Source organism: Protomyctophum bolini (assembly GCF_963924005.1).
Source record: "Protomyctophum bolini genome assembly, chromosome: 1".
In the NCBI taxonomy this organism is placed as follows: Eukaryota; Metazoa; Chordata; class Actinopteri; order Myctophiformes; family Myctophidae; genus Protomyctophum; species Protomyctophum bolini.
In genome coordinates, this window is record NC_137862.1 from 39,384,788 (window position 1) to 39,398,398 (window position 13,611).

Consider the following 13,611-nt stretch of genomic DNA (forward strand, 5'->3'; position numbering starts at 1 on the left):
TCTTTTGGCTTAATTGGAGCTACAATTAACAATCAGTATTTCTTTCTTTTCAATTATTTGATTAATTAACTTTTACCATTAAGAGGTCTGTGGTTAGATGTACTACCAAATTAAAACCGGGAAAGCATCCGTTTCATTTTAGATTCTTCCGTCTACAGCGCTCAGCTTGTACATCTGCTATTTTTGAACATTTTTTTAAATAGTGTGAGAAATACTGGTTTAGAAGGCATTTGTAGAATCGGGCTCAGGTCTTAATTGGTTAATATTCGTATGACCATATATGACTCTTTCCTTCTCTTTTCCCCACATCTTTACATCGCTGATACACTGTTTCTGTTCACCCCACGGTTAACCACTTAAACCCCCAGCATCCATATTCTGGAGGGAACATTCACCAAACAAAATAGCAGAACTACATGCTTGGCTATTTTTGGCCAATACATTTGGCGTGGGGGGAGAAAAAGTGGTCCAAGTACAGTTGTAACTAGGGTCTGTTTTGGCGTGGGGGGAGAAAAAGTGGTCCAAGTACAGTTGTAACTAGGGTCTGTTTTACCAAGAAAGAACAGAGGGTTTTAAGTGGTTCCATTAGGTTTCGAACGAAGGACTCGTTAGCAATGGGAGTGTGTGTTAATTAATGCTGTCAATTAACACCGCTGTGACTGTGATGTCCAAAGTCTCATGACAGTGTCAAGTATAACCGGGGTCTCTTGAACACTGATTTATTGACATCCTTTCTTCCTTCCTTCTGTTCCCTTCTTTCTTGCCATCTCCATCCATGCATCATCCATCCATCCATCCATGCATCACCATCCATTTATACTCCCTCCATACCTCCCTCATTTTAATTTGGATTGTGTGTGTGTGTGTGTGTGTGTGTGTGTGTGTGTGTGTGTGTGTGTGTGTGTGTGTGTGTGTGTGTGTGTGTGTGTGTGTGTGTGTGTGTGTGTGTGTGTGTGTGTGTGTGTGTGTGTGTGTGTGTGTGTGTGTGTGTGTGTGTGACTGCGCACGCAGTGATCAAGACTTACTGTGTCAGACGAGAACATTAGCTATGTCGTTTGTTAAGTGTGCTAGCGCAGACACAGAGCACCAGTACAAGCTAGTCAAGGACATCTCTTTCTAACACACACACACACACACACACACACACACACACACACACACACACACACACACACACACACACAGAGTTGCCTATTATTTAATGACTAAACCATCATTTCAAACGTAATTGTTGTCTTCTCATGCAATATATGTAGTCTAAGAACCAGGTAAAACCAGGATGTATCGTAAATATAATTTATCAGCAACATTCTGGGATTCATGGTCACAACTGCAACATGTTTTAATTCTTGGCCAAAGCACCTCCAAACTTGAAACATATCACTGTTGCCCTGTGACACTCCTTGGCAACAAGTATTGGACAAAGATCTGTCTGGATAGTTTTCATTTGTTATTGAGTTCACAATTAATTTGGGGGAAATGGGAACCAGTCATATGTTTGGTTGTTTATTTATTACACGCACAGATACACACACTGCTACAACACTATCCTTTCATTGCCAGTAGTCTCTTCATATGCAGTACCACTAACATGCACAGTACAGTACAGTTTTTTGGCTCAGAGATGTAATATTAGCTTTGCAGTAGATTGTATGTCTTTTTTTATTGTTGCCAAGTCGAGTTAGAATGACTAGACTGGACTTCCCCATTCAAAACAGATTTACTCGGATGTAGTAATTTTAACTTTAACTTAACAACATCCTGCTGTACTGCTGTGGCTGAGTAACACAATGGGTGCGTTCGGATATGTGCACCGGGAATGTGCTCAGTTTTCTTTTGTGCGCTGGGTGGTCACATCAGAGAGCGTGGCTTATTTACGAACTGCCACTTAAAACTGGCCGTTTTAACCAGTTAACACATTGTCTGCTAAAAGCCTATATACAGTACAGTATACGCTTTTACCAGCTGCTATGCAATAGCAAGCTGAGTCTATAATCGATGTGCAAGCTAGTTTAGTAGTCCACTAGTCCTGTAGTTCAGCTGGTTTTCTCGTCGGCTGATGTATGTGCGCACCGCAAATATGTCCGGGCAGAACCGAACGACTCAGAACACAATAGTACATTTTATAGCCTTTTCTTACAATGGAGATCTGCAAGCCTCCTCCGAGTGGGAAAAACGGAAGTACTTGAGTAGTAATCTCCCCAATTCTGACCCTGTGGAAGCTATTACCACTTCAGTAAGTGTTAAAACATGGGCCAAGGTAAATGATGATGATTGATTGTATGGTGATGTACTAAATGCTTGCATTAGCTTTAGCCCCCAGGGAGCGCTGGAGAGACCAAAGTGACACACTCACACTGAACAACCCCAACTTCTGAGTAGGGTCGGTCAGTGCGTAACTCGGCACACCCGGGGCGCAGCACACTACATTTTGAACGACAACGCACAGAGTGCACTGAATAAACGAACAACAAGAGGGCACGCCACACCAGTGCGCTCAGTGCGAATTTCCGAACGCACCCGATATTCAATGCCAGCACAACTTCCCAAACTAATTCTATCCATGCCTCTGGTTACTACACAAAACAAGGGTATGAGAAGCAGAGACTCACCAGCCACAGTAGTTAGATCCTACAGATGGGGCAGTGGGGAGTGTACTCACCAGCCACAGTAGTTAGATCCTACAGATGGGGCAGTGGGAGTGTACTCACCAGCCACAGTAGTTAGATCCTACAGATGGGGCAGTGGGGAGTGTACTCACCAGCCACAGTAGTTAGATCCTACAGATGGGGCAGTGGGGAGTGTATTGTCTGCACACGTGCCAGATAATACAACACCATATGAACCCTGGCGTCCCTATTCTGGACATTTGGTAAAAATGGAAGAAGGTTAATAAAAGAAATCTGGTGAAAATAGCAGATCTACAAGCTCACAAGGGATTGAGTGGCAATGTGTTGTGAGCTTGTAGATCTACTATTGTTGATATTTGACGTACAACAAAAGTATATAGTGGTCCTCTCCTTATTCATCATACTTAAGTAAGTCAAATTTGGCATACTATGCAAATCTTTGAGTAGACAGACACAGATAAACTATAGCAGTGGTTCTCTACCTTTTCAGGCCGTGACCCCCCAAAATAGTCCTATTTGAACTGGGGACCCCCAAAAAAATCACAACGTCTCGCAATTTTGCGAGGCGTTGTGAGCTTGTAGATCGGCTATTTTCACTTGTTTCCCCCTCTCTTATATTATTTGACAATTTTACCAATGTTTCACCAGTTTTATATTATAGTTTGTTGATTACTTTTGATGTAATAATGGTTTTTGCCTTTTATTCATTCTTTATTTTTTTGTAGTTATTAAAAAGGTCTTAAAAGTCCTTAAATGGTCACTTCACTGTCATCTGGGGACCCCCTCAAAGCCATGTAGGGACCCCCCTGGTGGGTCCCGACCCACAGGTTGAGAACCACTGCTCTATAGAATACTAGCTTGTGTTGTGTGTATCATCATGAGCCATACCCTGTTTCAGTTTCACTACTTAAATAATGTTTTATTCATTCACTCAAGCCTATTAAAAAATGTCAAAATAATATCTACAAGCTTTCTGGGGGACGCCAGGTTGAAAAAAAATCTGGTGAATAATTGCAGATACCGATTAGTTAATGATTAGTTTGGGTTCATGAGCCGGTCTGGAACGGATGGTAACGTACGTCATGTTGTAGTCACTGATTTGTAGTCATCAGGCGGGAAACCAGAAGCCGGAATTGAAGTGCCCAAAATGATCAAGGGCATTGTACGTTTATGGCCTACCCAATAAAAGCCTTGATGTGGCGTATGAATAGTTTGTTTGGTATATCCATATTTTATTCCAACTCGTAGCAACTGGCGAGACTAAAAACAAACAGAGGGGGACCAAAACAAGTGACCAAAAATAGTGGAAACCACAAGATGGGATTGATTATTTATTTATTTATTTATTTATTTAACCAACCATCCGGTCTAGACCGAATCACACAGAGATCTACACAGACCGCAAGCCCCCACCTTCCTGTTTAACCCGGAACGACAACAAGCTCCGTAACATTGGAGTCAATGAGCAGCAGTGAAGCGGTCAAACATTCTGAACACTAGGTGGCAGCAAAAGATTTATTTAATGACAAATAACTTTTCAACCAGACAAATCTGCTTGATTTCTCTTCACTTGTCATTATCTGAGTACAGTGTGATAGAACATGAAGTGAATCCGTTTGTTCATTCTAACTCTATGATCTTAAGTACATATTTCGCCCATCTAAACCCCCTATCCCTAAACATCTTTCTTTTTTTTACCATTTTGAAAGAAAAACAAATTATAGTTCAACTAGCCGATCTACACCGACACGTTGTGAGCTTATATATTGGCTATTTTAACTATTAAAAATATATAAAAAATGGTAAAAAAAGAAAAAGGAAAGGAAAAGTGTTTAGTGTTTACGGATAAGGGGTTTAGCATAGACGAAAACAGAGTCCTGTAACTCCACACCTGTCGGTTTGAACAATAATAATGACAACTGTTTAAAAACCACTACTACTGTCTTTTACCACCATGACCAATAAAGTTAGATGTTTTGAAAGTGCTGCTTTGTGGTATATCAGTCTTTGGCATTGTTGTGTTGATGTAATGCTGTCAGGTGGACAATTATACGTTTCATTCAAGATGAATAATGTAGGCATCGAAAAACCGCAATACTTAAGTTAGTAGATTACACAAATTAATTATCATTAATAATTGACTTCATAAATCTGTGTGCTGAGGCTATTCCTCTCATGTTAAGTATGTGAGGGTTTGGGTTTCGGGTTGGCAACTGAATCTTAAGCTTATCAAAATGTAGTACCCTGTGAAATGTGTGAATCTTGCTGTACATTGCTGGTCAATACAATATCACTGTTGGGAATTGTATCACAATTAATGTTTATTAATGCATATACAATATAGTATTAAACAGAGTATAGAATACTGAGGACCCTCTGTGCAGTGAGAGATGACACGTCAGTATTTGAGCATAGGTTGATTACATTTCATTATATCTTTAACCTGTGTGTAGAATGAGTTTGACACCACTTGTATTGTGTATACAAGTGGTGTGTATACTCTAGCGAAGGGGTGTCAAACTGGTGATCCACGGGCCGCGTCTTCTGCGGCCCGCGAGTTCTTTTCTAAAACGTGATTTAACACTACCTCTGAGCCAGTGCTCACCTTTCTTTTCGAAAAAAAAGGTGTAACTTAGTTAGAAACCTGTGACCTGTAGAATGATGTTGCCATAGGCGCTGTTTGATGATGTTGCGTAGAGTCGTCCTAATGGGCAAAAGAGGTGGCTGAAATGGGCCTGAATAATGTGTTTTATATTAAAGGTATAGTAAGTGATTTCACTTAATTCAAATATCACTTTTTTTTTGTTTTGTTGTGATAATCCTCTCTACTATAGAGTGTGCTGACCATATAAGGAGTTCCTCCCTGTCCCCAGTTAACCCCTGGGGGTCAAAAAACCTTAGGTTTCGTTTTTGACTCTCTATCCTGATTGGACGAAGGCTTAGGTCCCACAGTCAAAAACGAAACCTACGGTTTTTTGAGTGAAATCACTTACTCTACCTTTAACTGTACAATATGTAAACACATTGAGGGCGGGGTAATAAGCCTAGAAGCTTGGTAGAGTACTTATGAATAGTCTGTGGAAGTGTGATAAGTGCTGGTAAGCTCGGCTCTAGCAACCAGACACCACGTTGACCCTTTTCTGATTCTGGTAGTGGGATTATAACTGAACAGACTAGTGCTTTGTTCATGTGAGTCTACCATCGTAGGTTGGCTGTGCTCTTCAAGTCGACACTTTTATTGGTTTGGGCTGGCCAACCCTCCTCTTCCCTCCATTCAGTTCCTGGACCGCTCCTCTTCTCTCCTTCTGGTTTTGGAACTTCATTGCTTCAGTTGCTTGTTTAGTTACTCCATCACCATTTATTTGCTGCTCCTCATTGAGCTGCATCCCTCTCAACATTGTCTCTCCTTCCTGCATTGCCAATTTGCCATTCCTGTTTTCTTTCTTACCCTGCCTCCGCTTGCATCATGTTTTCTGCCTCACTGTTCTTTCACTTTTTGAATTGTTCCTACCCTCCCTCCTTGCCAGTGCCATGTCAGAACCCCCACCCCATCTTAAAATAATTTGGACTACCATAATAAATTAACTGTAGGCCTACGTATATATATATTTTAAAAAGCTAGATAACAAATCTGATTGCCTTATTTTTGAATAGACAAAGCATATAATAGGGTTAACACTGATTTTGATGATATATTAACCCTTTGAGAAACAACTGCTCCACGCTGCATCTCCCTCGCATACAGTAGTCTGTTTGGAACGGTGCATATGACAACCGCATCCTTCCTTCCTTCCACTTTTCCCTTCCCTCCTCTCGTCTTCAACACTGTCCTTCTCATCCTCCTCAACTATCCCCTCTTCACTCCTTCCATGCCTATCTGCCCTCCCCACACCTTCCATCTACCCCCAACCCCCCCACCCTCTCTCCCTCCATTCATTTTTTTCCCGCCTCTCCCTCCATCCTTCTCCCCACCCATGTTTTCTCTCCATGGTCCTGAGTTTGTCCCTGGTTATAATGGTGCAGATTACAGGAGGCGGAGAAGCACCGCAGCACGGCCGAGGAGGGAGCCAGACGCTTCAAAATGGACTTTGCCAACAAGGCTGACAGCCTGCAGAGGCAGATCACACAGAGAGAGAGACAACTGTAAGCAATGAGAACTCACAGACAAAACCCTGTAGACATAGTTATACGCAGCCATACACACACACACACACACACACACACACACACACACACACACACACACACACACACACACACACACACTTACTTTCTGGATAATAACAATGATTTCTTCCCCGGATTCCCGTCATTCTCATGAATTCTGATATCGTCGCTGTCAGGTGGAAACCTTGTATGTCCAAACAGTTACGTTTAAAGGAAATGGAAGAAAAAAATAACCAGCAATTGTTTGTACTTTAGTGTGACACTGTAGTATGACGAAGTAGGGCCCTAACTTTAGTGTGACACTGTAGTATGACGAAGTAGGGCCCTAACTTTAGTGTGACACTGTAGTATGACGAAGTAGCGCCCTAATTTATGAAACCAACATGAAAAGCTGAAACGGGGAGCTATACCAGATGTCTGGCCCGACAGCAACGAGGTGTACTCTTCTTCCATGTTTTTTGTCGTTACTTGTCGGTGATGTCCATCCGTGCCTGATTCTGCGTTGTTTCTGCCATCGTTTCTCCTGTATAGCCAACAGCTGGAGACAGACCTGAAGATCGAGAAGGAATGGCGGCAGACACTCCAGAGTGACCTGGAGAGAGAGCGAGACGCCGTGGCACAGCTCAGCGCAGAGGCACTGCAGATCAACGGACTGAAGAAGGTGAGGAGGGAGCAGGGCTTGAAACTAGTGTCTCAGAGGCGCTGCAGATCAATTGACTTTAGAATGTGAGGAGAGAGTCCGTGTACACGCAAGCATACTTTGAGAAATAACTAAATGGCAGTGGTGGAAAAAGTACTCGCATTTTGTACTTTATTATAAGTATCAATACTGCAACGTAGAAATACTTTCTTTGTCTTTTTTGTAAAAGCACAAAAGTATTGGTATCAAAATGTACTACTACTATTAGTACTACTACTACTAATAGTACTACTACTACTAATAGTATTACAGTATAATTTAGGCTTCATGGTTAGGGTTAAAATGTTCAACAACAAAAATAGGTCAAAATGCTGTCCCAAAATGTCACGGTCCCCACAAGTGTGTGTGTGTGTGTGTGTATGTCTAAAGGTATATCCATGTATAATTACAGTTAGTGTGTTGTTTTTGTCCAGGAGTTCCATCGTCTCCAGGATGAGAACATTCAGCTGAAGAGCATCTGTGAAGACCAGGAAAAAGCTCTGGAGGAGCTAGGCTCCAAACTCAGCGAGTAAATATACATTCACACAACAGAGTATAGCTATGAAAGCTTACATATATATACCTTATATAAATTATCAAAAAATCTGGTCTCTGTCTCAACACGCTCTCGCCTCAAGTCGCTCTCGACTTGACCCCCTCCCACACTTGGTCTTGACTCAGACTCGCCTCCCCTCAGACTTGGTCTTGACTCCGACTCGCCTCCTCTCAGACTTGGTCTTGACTGGCTTTAGGTGGACTCGACTACCACACTACAATACAGTAAATGGTCGCAAATCGTGTTTGTTTGAAGTGTACGGTTTTGTATTAAATCATTATTATTTTACTCCCATCTCCATTAGATCCAAAATGAAGATTGAAGACATCAAAGAAGCCAACAAAGCTCTTCAGGTAAAGCAATAGACCAGCCTTGATGTACAATAAATCCATAACAGTGACACATATTAGACATTGAAAATGGCTTCAGGAGACAATAAACCCATTGTCACATTTCATAGTCATAAACAGAAACCACTACTACAATATGAAACATTTTATTCAAAACCTGACGGCACACTTTTCAATTAGATAAACATCATAGTAATCATAGAGCATGAAATCTGTAAATGATTCCGCGGAGCCCCGTGGAATGGATGCATGTAACACAATGTTTGTTAAAGGACTACGTTATTCTTTCAGGGGGGACAGGTTTGGCTGAAGGACAAGGAAGCAAGTCAATGTAAACTTTGTGAAAAGGAATTCTCCATCTCCAGGCGAAAGGTCTGTTGAAATGATGATTAAAAACATTACTAGTCATTTTTTAATAAAGATAATAGTTGGAGGAGGGGGGGGGGGATTAGATAGCCTACCTTTGTTTCAGGCTACGCTCCTGATGTATTATTGTACAATAACACTGATCCTAGATGTGTATGTCATTGTCATACTAGGCAATGCTGGAGGAGGGAAGGAATTATCATTATGAACAACATATCCCATTTAATAGGACCTATTAATTAATCATTTAATAGGACCTATTAATTAATCATTTAATTTAAACATAACAACACATGAGCATGTGTACTGGATGCTGACCAGTGTATGTCTGTCCCTCTCAGCACCACTGTAGGAACTGACCAGTGTCATGTCTGTCCCTCTCAGCACCACTGTAGGACCTGACCAGTGTCATGTCTGTCCCTCTCAGCACCACTGTAGGAACTGACCAGTGTCATGTCTGTCCCTCTCAGCACCACTGTAGTAACTGACCAGTGTCATGTCTGTCCCTCTCAGCACCACTGTAGGAACTGACCAGTGTCATGTCTGTCCCTCTCAGCACCACTGTAGGAACTGACCAGTGTCATGTCTGTCCCTCTCAGCACCACTGTAGTAACTGACCAGTGTCATGTCTGTCCCTCTCAGCACCACTGTAGGAACTGACCAGTGTCATGTCTGTCCCTCTCAGCACCACTGTAGGAACTGACCAGTGTCATGTCTGTCCCTCTCAGCACCACTGTAGGAACTGACCAGTGTCATGTCTGTCCCTCTCAGCACCACTGTAGGAACTGACCAGTGTCATGTCTGTCCCTCTCAGCACCACTGTAGGAACTGACCAGTGTCATGTCTGTCCCTCTCAGCACCACTGTAGGAACTGACCAGTGTCATGTCTGTCCCTCTCAGCACCACTGTAGGAACTGACCAGTGTCATGTCTGTCCCTCTCAGCACCACTGTAGGAACTGACCAGTGTCATGTCTGTCCCTCTCAGCACCACTGTAGGAACTGACCAGTGTCATGTCTGTCCCTCTCAGCACCACTGTAGGAACTGCGGGGAGATCTTCTGCAACGGCTGCTCCGACAACGAGCTCCCTCTGCCCGCCTCGCCCAAACCGGTCCGAGTCTGTGACACCTGCCACGCCCTTCTCCTCCAACGCTGCTCTTCCAATCCCACGTGAGAAGAACGGCTTGTAAAAAAAAGAAATAAAACCCTGCAGGGCTCCGGTTTTATTACGCCACTTAAAACTGACTCGTCTCTTTAAGTTCCACCCCTCCCCCCAATGGCTGAAGCTAAAGTGAAGCTCCGATGAAGACCTGCCCATCTCAAGTGTTTGTTGGTAAGGATGGATGGAGTCCTCATTGGACTAATCCTGTAGATCATGGGTCTTCAACAGCGGGTCTTTTACATTAACCACTTGAACCCTAGCATATCCCTGTTCTGGGTGAAACATTTGCCGAAAATAGCATATCTACAAGCTCACAACGTGTCTGTGATGCGAGTGCGGAATCGCCTTTGCATTTGTGTAAGGATGCGATGTGTTTTGCTGGTGCACTTGAGCAAGGGCGTGCTGTGATTGGCCAGCAGCCACTTTTAATAGCAGTCGGGGCAAATGCTCTCGCCAGAACATGATTTACTATTCCGTGCCTAGCGGCTTGCAACTCGAACGGGGCTGAGTCGGCTAAGCGAACTTCGCAACGTTCAACGCGGCAATTCTCGTGTCTCTTTAAAAAAAAAAAATACTGCCCTCCGTTGCAGTCTAAAACTATATTTTATCCCCTACTTATATTTTATTATTAGTAGTAGGTAATAGGGGGGCGTGACCATTTACTTAAACGTGTGACACATTAGCTTGTAGATCACTTATTTTCGGTGAAGAGATTTGGTGTAGAGGGGACAAAGAGCCGGTGAAGTAAAGAGGCCAACGGTCAAGTTTACTGAGGGTTTTAAAGTGGTTAAATGTGTGAAAGCACACGAATTAACATGAATCCAACATATTAATAGCAAAGGTAATTTATTTAAACAATGAATATGAAGTCTATGAAGCCAATCTATCTCAAGTGGCTACTGGCCAATCACAGAGTGTCTTTTCCGGGACTTGTCAGGCGCGAACGTCCACTTTGTGACGCACGCGGAAGCTTCTGTGAAGCACTAGTCTCGCGTTGCCAGACTGCCCTGGCATAGTTGTCTGGCTCCGTGAGACTAGTGAAGCACCAACGCGGAAGCTTGCCCTCACTTGAGTACAAACGCCCCAGAGCTGAAGGAGGCGTCTACCGTTCTGTGTCTATGGTGCCAAGCATCCATTCTAACACCACCATCCCGTTCACACAGTGGAAGAGACACATCCTGTGTGCAGCTAGAACGTGCTGGGTTGAGGACATGAGCTAGTTGTTCTGCACAAGATGATAATAATACATGCCTTTGGTCCTGGCCTTGTATTAATATTTAACTCAATTATCTGTGTCTTCTTCTTGGGTCAATCTATAGGACGCTCGTAAAATAAACGCACACACACACACACTCTCACAACAAAAGTAAATAGTAAAAGGACTAAATTAACTACATATATTGTTTGAGGCAGCACATTGCAGTTCATGAGGCGGCACATGTACACAAGTGACACGCCTGTTTTGGGCATCAAGGTGGCTGGCTGCTATAATTTAGTATGCTGTAATAAATCCTTTCATTACATTTTTAAATGTTTAAAGGTATAACGTAATAAGTGTTCCAGATCTAAATCAAATCCAAGCCCTCCCGCCTCCACAATGCTTCATCATTCTGAACCCTTACAGCAAATAGTGCTGATTGAAACACTACGTCTTAAGACAATCAGCAGAATGTAGCATTACGCACGTAGACAGACGCACGTGTGACTGTTCTGTGGTCGGCTTTGGAAAATCTCCTAGTAGTTGGGTTTAGAATAGTTCTTCTAAACCTTTTCAGGGCAAAATAATCACATTTGAACTGGGGACCCTGACAAACACACGTAGGAGTTGAGGCATCACATTTATTTTGACTCAGTTCTACAGATATAAATTGTGATAATAGCTGATCTACAAGCTTAAATGCGAGGCGTTGTGAGCTTATTTTCACAATGTTTGCCTCGTTCATATTATTTGACAATGTTTGACCAGTTTTCATAGTATAGTTTTTTTTTTATTTTTTTAACTGTCATCTGGGGACCCCCTCCCCCCAAAAAAAACAAAATCAAGTGGGTCCCGACCCACAGGCTGAGAACCAGTCGCATAGAAGAGCATGGAAACTGATCCCTATACATGGGCAACTGGCGGCCCAGGGGCCTCACCTTCACTTAATGTGGCCTGCAGGTTAATATCCGAATATGAATATATTATTGATTTCAGCTGTTAAAATTCCAAACATGCCCCGCTTAAAATACTTCATTCTAATAGTAGCTGAATGACTAGTATTAGCATAGAAATGTATTGTCTTTTTATGTCCAATGTATTTGCATTTAAGTTCATATTCAAGTTCATATCAAAGGTATATTCAGTGATTTCACTTTATTCAAATATCGCTTATTTTTGTTTTGTTTTGATAATCCTCCCTACTATAGTGTGCTGACCATATACCGTAAGGAGTTCCTCCCTGTCCCCAGTTAACCCACTGGGGTAAAAAAAAACCTTAGGTTTCGTTTTTGGCTAGGTGGGCCCAGCCTTCATCCAATCTGGATAGAGAGGGGCCTTCCGCCAATCATGATCGAGTAGGGGTGGGCTTTGCTGTGCGTGCTGTTGTAGCCTCGGTCCCAGGCTTACTTATCTGCGAAAAGAAAAGCCTGGTCACAACCTAAGGCAGAGAAGCTATCGGCGGTTGTATCCTCCGGAACAGCCGTCAAATGTATTTCCCCCGGATACGATATTTTCCCGACCAATCACAACACTTGTTTCATTCGCGGAGAACGTAAACTGATATATGCACAATAAAAAATGATCAGGATTTTAATTCAAATATAGTACAAATAGCAGATCTACAAGCTCAAAACGTGTCACATTGTGACATGTTTTGAGCTTGTAGATCTGCTATTTTTGCTACGACAATATATGCATTATGGCCCTCTGGAGTGAGAGTGGAGCTAATAATGGCCCTCTCCTGCACAGTATTTGTGAAACTTTCACAATGAAACTGCAAACTGATTTCATAACGATTCTATTTGAAGATGTCTTTTATAATACATACTATGGGCATTATGTCCCTCTACTGTAGTGACCTACACACTACACAATTATGTACTTTTTCTTTTACTGATGCCACCTGGAGGCTTTGTTATTGGTGTGATTTTTGGTGATAGTTGAGTGCAATAGTCCAGTACTATTCTTTCATGAACGCATCGTTTCACTATGACCACATTTTCTCCAGTATAACTGAGACGATCTCAACGTATACCTTTACACAGAATGAGAGAAAAGTAATAACTCTTTATGATGGCAATCTCATCGTATTGGAAATGGAGGACTAAATGTAGATTTTCTTGATCTTTCTTTCTTTCTTGTGAAGATACTTGGTGAAGTACTCATAACCATAAAGTAAAAGCAATCGCATCGTCTGTATGCGGGCTTCATCTCAAAGTAGAATTAAAGCTTGGTCGCTCTGTTCAGTTAAAGAAGTGGGCACTGGGCAGACATGTGTCTGATGTGCAATGAAACTAAGACCTACCTTACAGTAGCACTAATATCTGTTTTCTCCTTCATAACTTGGTTCAAACAACGCTCATTCCTCCTGATGGTTTTCTTGCTGACAGTTCTAGTACGTGTGCTCTTCATGTTGCCATGTCAAGTCCTGTAGAACACAAACTGTCAAAATGTTTTTTTTACCTTTTTTTCGGTCATAGATTTGCTTCGTGCAATGGCTTTCC

The 13,611-nt window shown here is 42.4% G+C and overlaps 1 protein-coding gene across 1 annotated transcript in view; it reads left to right on the forward strand.

The window, feature by feature from the left end:
* Positions 1-12,688, forward strand: part of rufy2 (RUN and FYVE domain containing 2) — a 28,065-nt gene extending 15,377 nt beyond the window's left edge. Inside the window, exons 13-18 of the mRNA XM_080767519.1 lie at positions 6,654-6,773; positions 7,329-7,458; positions 7,911-8,005; positions 8,337-8,385; positions 8,674-8,754; positions 9,778-12,688. Coding sequence (XP_080623645.1) covers positions 6,654-6,773; positions 7,329-7,458; positions 7,911-8,005; positions 8,337-8,385; positions 8,674-8,754; positions 9,778-9,921 — 619 coding nt within the window. The 3' untranslated portion in view covers positions 9,922-12,688. The remainder of the gene's footprint in view (positions 1-6,653; positions 6,774-7,328; positions 7,459-7,910; positions 8,006-8,336; positions 8,386-8,673; positions 8,755-9,777) is intronic.
* Positions 12,689-13,611: the final 923 nt, after the last annotated feature.